At 44.3% G+C, this 14985-nt stretch overlaps 1 protein-coding gene across 1 annotated transcript; it reads left to right on the top strand.

Moving 5' to 3' along the window:
- The first annotated feature begins 3363 nt into the window (after positions 1–3363).
- SMCO1 (single-pass membrane protein with coiled-coil domains 1) lies at positions 3364–9635 on the top strand. Its single transcript, XM_001100487.5, has 3 exons — positions 3364–3549; positions 7327–7476; positions 8686–9635. Exons 1-3 carry the CDS (start codon positions 3389–3391, stop codon positions 9128–9130), a joined length of 756 nt encoding a protein of 251 aa, XP_001100487.4. The 5' UTR covers positions 3364–3388; the 3' UTR covers positions 9131–9635.
- The last annotated feature ends 5350 nt before the right edge of the window (positions 9636–14985 follow it).

The raw sequence follows: 14985 nt of genomic DNA, 5'->3' as shown, positions 1-14985 counted from the left end.
AGGTTGAGTCCAGTCCAGAAGCATTTGAATAATACAAGGGTGTGCATCTCCAGAAATTCTCAATTGCTTCAGAACTTTTCCTGGCCTCATGGCATGGTTAGGTTTCCTTATGAAAGGAAGCTGGTTGGAAGCATGACCAACGTGCCCAATGACCCATGAGTATTGCGGGGGAGTCTCCATGTTCTCCCCAGTAAGCCTAACATCCAAGTCTCTAAGAATGGCAGCCACACTAAACGTGTCTTTAACTGGCTGATGGATGCTTGTTATTGATTTGATTTGATTTTTAAATGGAGACCAAGAGCCTCAGAATGAAAGGACAGATTTTGAGTCCACTCCTCTACTCACCGCTCCATTGAATGTTGTACCTTGGGATTCCGGATGAGCCCCCAAAAATGATATGGCTCCATTATCTAGGGAAATACCCAGGGTATTTTGTCTTGTGCCAGGCTCCTTTGTCTCCAGCACTTTGGGAGGCTGAGGCAGGTGGATCACTTGAGGTCAGGAGTTAGAGACCAGCCTGATCAACATGGCAAAACCCCGTCTCTACTAAAAATACAAAAACTAGCTGAATGTGGTAATACAGCTGCATTGTCTGGAGAAATACCCAGGGTCCTTTGTCACATGCCAAAAAAATTAGCAACAAAGACACACATAGAGTGGATTAAGGAGTGGAAAGTTTAATAGGCAAGAAGGAAGAGAACAGCTCCCCCAAAGAGGGAGAAGGGCTTCAAATGGAATAACCTCCTTTAGCAGAAACAGTTGGTTATGTCAGGAGGGCTCAAGGAGGTGGTGTCTGATTCGCATAGAGCCCAGGGGATTGGTTTGACTAGGTGTGGCTATGTGAATGCCACACAGATGAACAGGCAGTTTTAGAGACGCATAGGGGAAGGGATGGGGGGGTGCTGTTAGATATGTATAGGTGAAGATATGGGGGGTGCTGTTAGAGATGCATAGAGGAAGGTATGGGGGAGGGTGCTGTAGAACTTCCACACCCTCTCTGTGACACCACAGGAGCTCATCAAACCTCATTGTCCAAGAGTTTCTATGGAACTTAATCTCCAGCTCACTCATTCCAATTCCTAGAGGCTGGTGAGTGGCTCTGAAAGTTCCAACCTATAATAACTTGGTCTTTCTAGTGACCAGTCCCATCTGGAGGCTAATCTAGTTGCACCACCCTAAATCACCTCATTAGCATAAACTCACATGTGATCAAAAGGGGCTCATTATGAATAACAAAGGACACTCCTATCACTCAGGAAATTCCCAGGGTTTTAGGAGCTTTGTGACTGAAATGGGGACAAAGACCAAATATATTTCATATTATACTACAATATCACTGCTAGATTCATCTTTTCTTTTTTTTTTTTGAGAAGGAGTCTCACTTTGTCTCCCAGGCTGGAGTGCGGTGGCGCGATCTCGGCTCACTGCAAGCTCCGCCTCCCGGGTTCACGCCATTCTCCTGCCTCAGCCTCCCAGTAGCTGGGACTACAGGCGCCCGCCACCACGCCCGGCTAATTTTTTGTATTTTTAGTAGAGACGGGGTTTCACCGTGTTAGCCAGGATGGTCTCGATCTCCTGACCTCGTAATCCACCCGCCTCGGCCTCCCAAAGTGCTAGGATTACAGGCGTGAGCCACCGCGCCCGGGCTCATCTTTTCTTTTTTTTCTTTTTTCTTTTTTTTCTTTTTTGAGATGGAGTCTTGCCGTGTCACCCAGGCTGGAGTGCAGTGGCACAATTGCTGTCTCCACTCACTGCAACCCCTACCTCCTGGGTTCAAGTGATTCTCCTATCTCAGACTCCCAAGTAGCTGGGACTACAGGTGTGTGCCACCATGCCCAGCTAAATTTTGTATTTTTAGTAGAGATGGGGTTGTGCCATGTTGGCCAGGCTGTTCTTGAATTCCTGACCTCAAGTGATCTGCCCACCTTGGCCTCCCAAAGTGTTGGGATTACAGGTGTGAGCCACTGCGCCCGGCCCTGGATTAATCTTCTAGAACCAATGGCTCACATCTGTCCAAACTACTTACCAGGCTAGCTAGAAGCATCCCCTCTCTTGTAATCCTTATGTGCTGTCTCCCTGTGAGCATGCCCCTTGAGGACAAGGATTTCGCCTTACTTATCACTATATTACCAGTGCCTGGAATAATGCTGCTCATCCATTCGTAGGTTTTATCCATTCGGTTAATATCTGTGATGTTCAGTAAATATTGAATAAGTGAATAAAGTATTCAATGAAAGAACAAATACGTGACATCGCTCTTACCAGTTTAAATGGTGTGGTTATTTTCTTTTTCTTATATGAATCTTTTGCTCAAAACATACCTACTCATTGTTTCCTGAACACATGATTTACCTTGCCACCTCTGTGATTTTGCTCACCAGTGTCTCCAGTTTGTAACACCCTTAACGCTCTTCTCTGATAATCAAAGACCTTGACCTTTAAGGCCAAGGCAAGTACTAATTTCGGTGTGAGCATTTCCCCAACGACCCATGATTTCAGTGACTTAGTCTCCCATCTTCTATTATTTTTATGGTCTCTATGTACTTAGCACACATCCCATATACATTTTCTATTTAAGGATATATTCTATCTTCCCAATTAGATTTTAAATCTCATGAAAACAGGAGTCCTATTTTATTTCCGTATTTATATTCAATTCCTAATCTAATACTAGAAGCTCTCTCTCTCTGTGTCTGTCTCTCTTTCTCTCTCTAATGTATATATATATTCTCTTGCCCAGGCTGGAGTGCAGTGGCATGATCATAGCTCACTGCAGCTTCAAACTCCTGGGCTCAAGCAGTCCTGCCACTTCAGCCTCTTGAGTAGCTGGGACTACAGGTGTGCACCACCACTCCTGGCTAATTTTGTATTTTTTGTGGAGATAGTCTCGCTCTGTGGCCCAGGCTGGTCTTGAACTCCTGGGCTCAAGCAATCCTTCCACCTTGGCTTCCCAAAGGGCTGGGATTACAGGAGTGAGCCGCCATGCCCAGCCATAACAAGCATTTAGTAGTTTCTAATGATGGTTAGGTTTTTTGCTTTGATACCATCATCATAAAAGATCTGGGGCACTCTTTAAACCTAATTTAGGTTGTAATTGAATAATGAAGCTGTTAAAATATGACAGTAACATTTCCATGTAACTTAATCCTGTATATTACATTAATGTATCTGTATATATATTACAGTCATGTACACAGAGTCATAATTATACATGGTTGTTGCTCTATGTTGATGTACTATGGTTCAGTTTTCAAACGCGAATGTGATAGTGCATTCCAGGACACCTGTGTTCACAGGATCAGTTCTTTGAAACTATATTTGGATGTGCAAGCTATTAAAAGCTTCTTGTACTGAGTGACCTTTCAGGCAGAGTGTAGATTGAGTGCTCATGATACTGCTGCCTGTTGCTGAGAGGAAGACAGCAGAAAATTCTGGATTCAAACATTTATTGATTTTTGTTTTGCTTTGTTTTTGTTTTCTTTCCTTTTGCCTTAAGAAGATGAACAATGAAACCACAACCCTGATATCCTTGAAGGAGGCAATGAAAAGGTTGCTGAGGGCTATAGGGAGGGAGCAAGCATGGGTCTGCTATTCTGGGAAGATGGGTAAGAGAAGAATGAAGAATAGAAATAAACAAAGAATTACAGACGTGCTCATTAGAATTCTGTCTCTATGGTTGGCGCCGTGGCTCACGCCTATAATCCCAGCACACTGGGAGGCTGAGGTGGGCAGATCACAAAGTCAAGAGATCAAGACCATACTGGCTAACATGGTGAAACCCTGCCTCTACTAAAAATACAAAAATTAGGCGGGCATGGTGGCAGGCACCTGTAGTCCCAGCTACTCGGGAGGCTGAAGCAGGAGAATCACTTGAACCCGGGAGGCAGAGGTTGCAGTGAGCTGAGATCGCGCCACTGCACTCCAGCCTGGCAACAGAGTGAGACTCCGTCCAAAAAAAGAATTCCATCTCTATGACAGTGGTTTAAGTCTTCCAGGCCCAAACCTATGTAAATTAACAATAAAGAAAAGTCTGCTCCCAGGTGCAGTAACGCCATTGAACGTATGCATGCGCTAAATTCGATTTACAAAAAAAGGTAAAAGGAGCTCACAACCTGTAGGAAAGAGAAAAGTTTGAAAAATATTTACAATTTAATGTGACTGACCTTTCAACGGTGATGTTCCTAAAGATCTGTGCAAATATGAAGGGAGGATCAACCAATTTTGCCCTTGACACTAGAGAAAGGAACTCTTCATATAGGGTCATTTAAGCTGGATCTTAAAGTGCAAGTAGGAGCTTATGAGGGAGAAAAATATGGGAAGGAATTCTAGGCTGAGGAAACAGTGGGTATGTGCCATATGTAAGCCTGGAACCACATGATGTATCCGAGCAACGACAAGAGATGTCTCATGTGTTGGTGACTAGGATGGGTGAGGGGACTGGCGGAAGACAGGAGCAAAGGGCGAAGGTCCTTGGCTTTCCTGCCGAAGAGATCCAGTTTGCCTCTGAGTAGATCACTGGGCAAGCCAGGATAACGTCAACCATTTGTAATCAGCTGAGGTACAGAATCGGAATTGTGTTTTAGAAGAATGTGTCTGGAGGATGGATGGGAAATGGAAAACAGGGGTCCACTTAGGCTACTGTAATCTTGAGTCCTAGTGAAAGATGATGAGAAACTCATTTAGTGGAGATGGAGAGGCAGGAATGGGTTAGAGAGACATAAATTGGGGAAAGAAGAAAAGTTGAGAATTATTCTGAGATTTCTAGTTCAAGGAACTGGTTGGATGGTGAGGTCATTAACGGGACTAGGGAACTGTAGTCAAACAAAACAAAACAAAACAGCCTGCGCTCAGATTTGCATGTTGGTTTAGATTTTTGTGGAATGGCCTGGGACTGTCCTTTGGTGAGAGGATTCCGAAGAACTGCAACTGTACATTTTTATACTGATTGACAAGCTAGAATTACTTTCTAAGATTCAAACTACAGATGACCTATAAGCAATATAGTCTTAAAGGTCTAGAAGTTAATACAAATAGTATATGCCAAATGACTTTTTTTTTTTGACACAGGGTCTCACTGTGTTGCCCAAGCTGAGTGCAGTGGCATCATCACAGCTCACTGCAGCCTTGGCCTCCTGGGCTCAAGCAATTCTCATACCTCAGCCTCCCCAGTAGCTGGGACCACAAGTGCACACACCACGACACTAGGCTAATTTTTTATTTTTTGTAGAGATGAGGACTCACTATGTTGCCCAAGCTGGTCTCAAACTCCTGGACTAAAGTGATCCTCCCGCCTTGACCTCCCAAAGTGCTGGGATTACAGGTGTGAGCCACTGCACCCAGCTCAAATCACATGGTTTTGCCTTGTAGACAGAAATTGCAGGCATATTAGGTCACACAGGCTTTTATTCCTACAAAATGAACATTTTATACTGAGTTGTATCTATGTGTAAAGCAGTTGACATTTCTTCACAGTAATTTCTGAAGATGGGGGAGGTATTAGTAGGTTAAGCTTAGGAGAGTTGAGTTTGACATTTCCATCTTTGTGGAGATGCACAAAACATATTGAAAATACAGGTCTAGGCCGGGCATGGTGGCTCATGCCTGTAATCCCAGCACTTTGGGAGGCTGGGCGGGCGGATCACCTGAGGTCAGGAGTTTGAGACCAGCCTGGCCAACATGGCAAAACCCCATCTCTACTGAAAATACAAAAATTAGCCGGGTGTGGTGGCGCCTGTAGTCCCAGCTACTTGGGAGACTGAGGCAGGAGAATCGCTTGAATCCGGGAGACAGAGGTTGCAGTGAGCCAAGATTGTGCCACTGCACTCCAGCCTGGGTGATAGAGCGAGACTCCATCTCAAAAAAAAAAAAGAAAAGAAAAGAAAATACAGGTTTAAAGCTTAGGAGAGATGTAATACCTGAAGGAGAATTAGCCTTGAGAGAAATTCAGAACCAAGAATAAAAGATGATCAAGCATAGAATGCTGGGCAGTCACAAAGGTATTCGGGTCACTGGGGACACGGAAGCTCAGAGAAGTAGCGTGTGTGTTGACTCATCACTTCCCTCATAATGACAATCTAGCTGGCTCAGACAAGTGAGGTGTGTCCTCCAGTCTCTGTGATTAATTAGACATAATGCTGGTGCCACAGCACCCTCTGATGGTCACGGCTGTTCAGAGCTACTCAAATCTTCATTTTGGGTTACAAAACTCAGCATTTCATTCACATCAAAGATGCCAATCATACAGGAAAACTTTTATTACGGTGTAAGACCTCTGCTGGGTATTGGGAGACAGGCATAAAGGTATCTAAGAAATAGTCTCTGATTCCTTCCCTCTAAGAACTTACAGTTTAGTTAATGAAAGGCTAACCCTAATAGCAAAGCAGGAGGTGGGGAGATGGGTTCACAGAGGCATTACTTGTAAGCGAGAAGTAGGCGGGCAAGGAGATCACCAGGTAGAAGGGGAATTTAACAAGGCAGTGGATTTGAGCTGATTCTGGAAGAAAGGATAAGAGTTGGACAACTAGAAGAGGGTAGAAAAAGTCACCATATTATATACTGGTCTCAGCACTAGCTAACTTTATGACATTAGGTCTCAATCCTCTTGAGACTCAATTTCTTTAATAGTAAAATAGTAAAAATGACTGCTTTACTTTTTGTGGTTGCTGTGAACACCAAAGTAATGCTTACATAAAATAGTCTTTAACGCATAAGATATAGCCCGGGCATGGTGGCTCATGCCTGTAATCCCAGTACTTTGGGAGGCCAAGACAGGTGGATCACTGGAGCCCAGGTGTTCAAGACCAGCCAAACATAGCAATTCCTGGTCTCTACAAAAAAATATTTTTTAAAAATTAGCCAGGTATGGTGGCACACAACTATAGTCCTAGCTACTCGGGAGGCTGAGGTGGGAAGATCACTTGAGCCTGGGAGATAGTGATTGTGCCACGGCACTCCAGTTTGGGTAACAGAGTGAGACTCTGTATTATAAAATAAATACATACATACATAAACAAATAAAGCATAAGGTATAATACAAAAACAAGACATGACAGGCAATTCAAGTAATTAGATAGTTCAAAGGTTTGCAATATATGGGATGAAAGGACAAGGATGGTGGCTAGAGAGAATGGCAAATGGAACCTTTTTTGTTGAAACTTTCAAATTCAAATAGCTACCCATTTTCCCTTCATAGTTTAAAGTAAAAGTTAAAAAAAAGTTATCCAAATTTGGTAGTGGTTGTAAATAATGTACTAGAGCCTCAGCTTAAAGCAAAACCTTAGTTTTGTCCTGTAACCTAAACTAACCCTTGATTCTGTTATCCTATAGAGTAGACCACAAACTCCAAGCGTTAGAAGCACAGTTCAGAGAACTAGACTTCACCAAGGATAACCTGATGCAGAAATTCGAGCATCATAGTAAGACTCTGGCAAGCCAAGCAGCCCAAGATGAGATGTGGACAGCAGTTCGGGCACTCGAGTGAGTATCAGTTGAGAAATCAGTGGGATTCTGTGGCTTTGAGAGCTTCCAGTGGTCATTCCAAAATTGAATTTTTTAGTATCTTTCCCACAATGGATTGTAAAGCAATTACATTTTCTTAGGTTATGTTTTTTAAAAAAGATTAATTTGCGCATCTCTTTATATGCCAGGAACTATGGTACATATCTCATCACAGGGTCTCTTGCTTGCCAAAGCCTTATTTGCATTAATTTCTTTTTCTTTTTCTAGCTTTTTTTTTTTTTTTGGGACGGAGTCTTGCTCTGTCACCCAGGTTGGAGTGCAGTGGGGCAATCTCAGCTCACTGGAACCTCCACCTCCCGGGTTCAAGCCATTCTCCTACCTCAGCCTCCTGATTAGCTACCATTACAAGCGTGCATCACAACACTCAGCTAAGTTTTGTATTTTCAGTAGAGACGGATTTCACCATGTTGGCCAGGCTAGTCTCAAACTCCTGACCTCAGGTGATCCACCCACCTCAGCCTCCCAAAGTGCTGGGATTACAGGAGTGAGCCACTGTGCCCAGCCTGTCTGCATTAATTCTAAAGTAAGTATTGGCAGGGCATGATGGCTCATGCCTTTAATCCCAGCACTCTGGGAAGCCGAGGCAACAGGATCACTTGAGCTCAGGAGTTCGAGAACAGCTGGGGCAACGAAGTGAGACCCCATCTCTTTAAAACAAACAAAAAAAAAAGGTAAGTATTTGAATTTGAATTTAAATTCTAAAGTAAATATTTTCTAAATTACAACAGCTGGTTCTCCTAGTGGGTTCATATTGAGTTAATCCTAAAAGAATTCATTTTCTGTTTCTATATATATATATATATATATTTTTTTTTTTTTTTTTTTTTTTTTTTTGAGACGGAGTCTCGCTCTGTCGCCAGGGCTGGAGCGCAGTGGCCGGATCTCAGCTCACTGCAAGCTCCGCCTCCCGGGTTCCCGCCCTTCTCCTGCCTCAGCCTCCTGTGTAGCTGGGACTACAGGCGCCCGCCACCTCGCCCGGCTAGTTTTTTGTATTTTTTTAGTAGAGACGGGGTTTCACCGTGTTCGCCAGGATGGTCTCGATCTCCTGACCTCGTGATCCGCCCGTCTCGGCCTCCCAAAGTGCTGGGATTACAGGCTTGAGCCACCGCGCCCGGCCTGTTTCTATATATTTTTGACTGCTTAAGAAGCTCTCCATATTTTTTGTAGGTTCACTTCAATGGAATTGAATATTTTATACAGCTACGTCATTGAAGTACTTACCTGCTTGCATACTCGTGTGCTTGAGAAGCTGCCAGACCTGGTGAGAGGTCTTCCAACCTTAGCCTCTGTACTCAGACGAAAAGTTAAGAACGAGCGCATTAGAGTTGTATGGGATTCCGTTCTGGAGGAGTGCGGGCTACAAGAAGGAGACGTCACAGCACTTTGTACGTTCTTTATTGCACACGGTAACAAGGCGGAACACTATACTGACAAAGCGAGGCAGATGTGCCTCAGGGACATCACGCTCCTGATCACTCACATGGTAGAGAACCAGGCTCTGCAGGACAGTTTGCTGAGGGCTGTGCAGGTAATTGAGAAGGGGAAAGCAGTCAGGACCCCTGAAGAGCAAAAGTCGCCCCTCAAAGAGTCGATACCATCCGTCAAAACCTAACCTGCTACCCTATGACCCGGTGATTCCACCTCCAGTAATTCATCTTGGAAATGGCCAAAAGTATGCACAATGTATTACAGCCTTATTTTTATAGCAAAGAGTGAGGGGATGTGAAATAAATTATGGCAAATGGATACAATAGATACTTTCTGTGTAGCCATACAAAAGAATGAAGAAGCTCTTTGTGTAATGATATGAAGTTATCACCAAATGTATTGTTCTTTTCAAATGTTTATTTCCAATATATATTGCTAAGTGGAAAAAAGGTGCAAAATCAAATATATATATATGCATATATATAATGCATATTAGTTTATATATCCATAAACTTCTGCAGAGATACACAAGAAACTGATAACATTAGTTGTCAGGAAAGAAAGTTAAGAGGCTAGGGGTCAAAGATAAGAGGAGGTCTTTTCACTGTTAATCCATTTTGTACATTTTCAATTTTGAACCATGTGAATGTGTATTACCTATTTAAAAAATAAATAAGGCTGGACATGGTGGCTCATGCCTCTAATCCAAGCATCTTAGGAGGTCAAGGTAGGAGGATCACTTGAGCTCAGGGGTTTGAAACCAGCTTGGGAAACATAGTGATAGCAATAGGAGGCAGGTAAATTCCTAGGCAGACAGGGATGGGTCCCTGGTGAAACTCAACCTTCAAGCTGAAGGGGTGGCCTGCCCCTCCACACCTGTGGGTGTTTCTCGTTAGGTGGAACGAGAGACTTGAGAAAAGAAATAAGACACAGAGACAAAGTATAGAGAAAGAAAAGCGGGGGCCCAGGGGACCGGCGCTCAGCTTACAGAGGACCCACGCGGCACCGGCCTCTGAGTTCCCTTAGTATTTATAGATAATTATCTTTATCATCTTAAAGATAAGGGAGTGGCAGGACAATAGGATCGTTTTTAGGGAGGAAATTAGCAGTAAGACATAAGAACAAGGATCTCTGTGACATGAATAAGTTTAAAGGAAAATCCTGTGCCTTGAGATAAACCTTTTAGCAACATTGTTTCATCCTATCACATGGGGATAAACCTTGGACAATACCTAGCTTTTCTAGGAACAAAGACACACCCTGCACGCCCAAAATCCATTAAACCTTGAGTCACCACAGCACATGTCTCTTGCAAGGACAAGGTTGGGGGTAGGGTCACAGATTAACAGCATCTCAAATACAGAACAAAATGGAGTCTCTTATGTCTACTTCTTTCTATATAGACACAGTAACAGGCTGATCTCTTTCTTTTCCACACACAAGCCAAGGACAGTTTAAAGCCTGAAAACCAAGCTATGAGTTCCGGATAGATCCATGAACCAGACTGAGAGCTCCCATTCTCATCTGGTACCCTCTCTTCTGATTGGTCCTTATCCTTCACCTATTTTACACATACCTACCCTTCCCCAATTGGTCCTCTATACTATCGTGCCTATTTCTGAATGGTGCTTTTTCAAGCATAGCCACAGATCAATCAGCATGCACTTGTCCATTTCTAGCCCACAAAAACCCATAGACTCAGGCTCGTGGCCAGCAACCCACCATCGGGTACCCTCTCACTGTCAAGAGGCTTTCTGTCACTCAGTAAATTCTACTCTGCCTTACTCTCCAGTGTCTGTGTACCTCATTCTTCTCAGTCATGGGACAAGAACTCAGAACTCATCAAATTCAGGAGTAAAAGAGCTGTAACAATAGTGAGACCTCATCTCTATTTTCATAAATCAAAACACAAAACACCTAAAATATACATCATGAGATACTATAAATTGTATCTTAATGTGTATTTGTTCTCTAATGAAGTACCACAGTTATTTATACCAGAAAGGGGATTCTTACATCTTGCCCATTTATTTATATTTATTGAATACCAAATGCCATGTACTAGGTGCTGTGGATAACAGAAACATTAAAAATGTGGATCCTGCCCTCGAGGTAAAGATTAAGTACCAGTGCTTTATTTGGAAGGCACAAATTCAGGACAGCCAGAGTGAATAAAGCTGGAAGGAAGTTAGGTAGAGGAGGATGTGAAGTAATACATGGTGATGTGTTACCTTGCTGGCCCCGCCTTGAAAATGAGCCAGAAGAGACACAGCAGCTTTGTCAGCAGGTACACTCACTCAGTCTTGCCTGTCTCCAGACACACTGGAGAAACCATCCTCGCATCCTCGGAAGGAAGGAGAAAAGGGAATTTAAGTATTATGCTTACTCAGTCCATTGGTTTCAGCTGGCAAAAGTTACTCCATGGGGAGTGACCCCCCCATACTCCCAGCATGCATTACCCAGGCCCTAGCAGCCACTGAGAAGTCAGCTCCTGCATTGTTCAGAAGTGGCAGGAGAAGCCAGAGATTCCAGAAATGCAACTGGTGAGCCACAAGCAGAGCAAATGATTATGGGTACAGAAAACAAACAAGGCAAAGGAAATCTGAGGAAGTACATGAAATATATCCATTACACAAGACAGAAGCACCTGAAGATAGAAATCAAAATCTAGGAGTTCAATAGTAAAACTGCAATAAAAATCAGTATCACTGGGCAATATATGATTGGGTGAATTTAGAAAAGGGGCATCACTGGTGGTGGGAAGTGCATTAAATTGTACATAAAAGTGCACTCTGAGGGCCGGGCGCAGTGGCTCAAGCCTGTAATCCCAGCACTTTGGGAGGCCGAGACGGGCGGATCACAAGGTCAGGAGATCGAGACCATCCTGGCTAACATGGTGAAACCCTGTCTCTACTAAAAAATACAAAAACCTAGCCGGGCGAGGTGGCAGGCGCCTGTAGTCCCAGCTACTCAGGAGGCTGAGGCAGGAGAATGGCGTGAACCCGGGAGGCGGAGCTTGCAGTGAGCTGAGATCCGGCCACTGCACTCCAGGCTGGGCGACAAAGCAAGACTCTGTCTCAACAACAACAACAAAAAAAAAAGTGCACTCTGGAAGAAGTGAATTTTTTTTTTTTGAGATGGAGTCGTGCTCTGTCAACCCAGGCTGGAGTGCAGTGGTGTGATCTGGGCTCACTGCAACCTCTGCCTCCCGGGTTCAAGCAATTCTTCTGCTTCAGCCTCCCGAGTAGCTGGGATTACAGGCAACTGCTACCACGCCCAGCTAATTTTTGTATTTTTAGTAGAGATGGAGCCTCACCATATTGGCCAGGCTGGTCTGGAACTCCTGACCTCGTGTTCTGCCCGCCTTTGCCTCCCAAAGTGCTGGGATTATAGGTGTGAGCCACCAAATTGATGTTTGAAGTAGGCACAGCCATAAAGTAACCCATTTAGGATGAACCGAGAAAGCAATGTCATGAAAGCAAAACGTATGGATGACAGAATAAATCACAGTTGCATGTTTAAAAGAATAATGGGAGATTCCATGGGAAAAGCACGTTGTGGACATATTAGGAAGCCTGAAGGCTGGGTGCAGTGGCTCACTCCTGTAATCCCAGCACTTTGGAAGGCCAAAGTGGGTGGATCACCTGAGGTCAGGAGTTTGAGACCAGCATGGCCAACATGGTGAAACCCCATCTCTACTAAGAATACAAAAATTTGCCAGGCATGGTATTACAATGCACGTGGTATTACACGGCACGCGCCTGTAATTGCAGCTACTTGGGAGGCTGAGGCATGAGAATCGCTTGAACCCAGGAGGTGGAGGTTGCAGTGAGCTGAGATTACACCACCGCAATCCAACCTGGGCGACAGAATGAGGAGCTGTCTCAAAAAAACAAACGAACAGAAAACGAGCCTGAAATTCCAAGCTAAGGGACTGATACTGTAGACAACTGGATGACAGTCCCAGGTTTCTTTTTTTTTTCTTTTTTTTTGAGACAGGGTCTTGCTCTGTCACCCAGGCTGGAGTGCAGTGGTATGATCACCGCTCACTGCAGCCTTGACCCCCTGGGCTCAAGTGATCCTCCCACCTCAGCCACCAGAGTAGCTGAGAGTACAAGCGTAAGCCAGCACATCCAGTGATTTTTTTTATTTTTTTGTAGAGACAGGTCTATGTTGCCCAGGCTGGACCTGAACTCCTGGGCTCCAGTGATCTTCCCACCTTGGTCTTCCAAAGTGCTGAGATTACGGTGTGAGCTATCACAGACAGTAACAGGCTTCTGAACCCACATTGAAATAAAAGCTCCCAAAGATTTCTACCAAGGACCCATGTCTCCTTGTTTTTCTCAACCTGGAAACCATTCCTCTACCCAGCCTGAATGCTCTCAGCAGTCTCAAAACAACTTAAAGTCTGATTTCATGCACAGTGATTTTCTTTTCTCTTCCTTCACACCGATTGAATATTCCGTCAAAAAATACAGGTCTGGAGCTGGATATGGCGTTGCAAGCTCTAGACCCAGCTACTCCAGAGGCTGAGGCAAAAGAATCCCTGGAACTCTGGAGTTGTAGTCCAGCCTGGACAAAACAGTGAGTCCCCAATTCTTTTATTTATTTATTTATTTGTATTTTTTGAGGTGGAATTTTGCTCTGTCCCCCAGGCTGGAGTGCAGTGGCACAATCTCGGCTCACTGCAGCCTCTGCCTCCCAGGTTTAGCGATTCTCCTGTCTCAGTCTCCTGAGTAACTGGAATTGCAGGCGCTTGCCACAATGCCCAGCTAATTTTTGTAGTTTTGGTAAGGACGGGGGTTTCACTATGTTGGCCAGGCTGGTCTTGAACTCCTGGTCTCAAGTGATCCGCCTGCCTCAGCCTCCCAAAGTGCTGGGAGTACAGGCATGAGCCACCGTGTCTGGCTTTTTTTTTTTTTTCAAAACGAGTCTCACCTTTTTTTTTTTTTTTTTTGAGACGAGTCTCATTCTGTCCCCCAGGCTGGAGTGCATCGGGGTGATCTTGGCTCGGGGTGATCTTGGCTCATTGCAACCTCCGCCTCCTGGGTTCAAACGATGTAAAAGCCTAATTCTAAAACAAAACAGAAAAAACCTCGGGGCCCAGCACACCAACTCTAAAACAAATCATAAAAGCCTCAGGCCGGCCCAGCGTGGTTACTTACTTCAACATGCATAAAATGTGAAATTATATTCTTGTTAATCTCCTTTGTAGAATTTTGATTGTTGAAACTTAAAAAACTATATATTATCTAAATGATGCCCATGAACAACATCTAAGCTCTGGGACTGAGATAGCCTTGAGGTTTGTTGCCCAAGCCAAAGGGCCTCAGGCCCTTTCAGAAGGGAAGGCAATTCTAAAGCAACCTACTCCGGCTGCAGACTTTAAGTGTCTGGGCCATACAGAAGGAAGCGTAAGTGGGTGTTAAATTGTCCCAGGTTTCTGGATTCTCTGACCACAATATTTCTTGGAGATGCTTTTTAAAGAATTTTGGAAAGCGACCTAAGCGGCTACGTTACAAATCAATAGAAACAAAAACGTACTCACAAGGGTACTGAGGCAAGTATTACTGTTCGGCTTTTTAAAATTTTTTAAAAAGTTTTTTGAGAGGAAGTCTCACTCTGTCGCGCCCAGGCTGGAGTGACTGGCGCGATCTCAGCTCACTGCAAGCTCCGCCTCCCGGGTTCCCGCCATTCTCCTGCCTCAGCCTCCCGAGTAGCTCGGACTACAGGCGCCGCCACCACGCCCGGCTATTTTATTGTGTGTGTGTGTGTGTGTGTATGTGTGTGTGTGTGTGTGTGTGTGTGTGTGTGTATTTTTTTTTTTTTAAGTAAAGACGGTGTTTCACCCTGTGAGTCAGGATGGTCTCGATCTCCTCACCTTGTGTGTGTGCGTGTGTGTGTGTGTGTGTGTGTGTGTGTGTATATATATATATTTTTTTTAAGTAGAGACGGTGTTTCACCCTGTGAGCCAGGATGGTCTCGATCTCCTCACCTTGTGATCCGCCCGCCTCAGCCTCCCAAAGTGCTGGGATTACA

The sequence above is a fragment of the Macaca mulatta genome, chromosome 2 (assembly GCF_049350105.2).
Source record: "Macaca mulatta isolate MMU2019108-1 chromosome 2, T2T-MMU8v2.0, whole genome shotgun sequence".
Taxonomy (NCBI): Eukaryota; Metazoa; Chordata; class Mammalia; order Primates; family Cercopithecidae; genus Macaca; species Macaca mulatta.
Note: the sequence above shows the minus strand (reverse complement) of the source record. Positions and strands in the feature narration are given on the sequence as shown.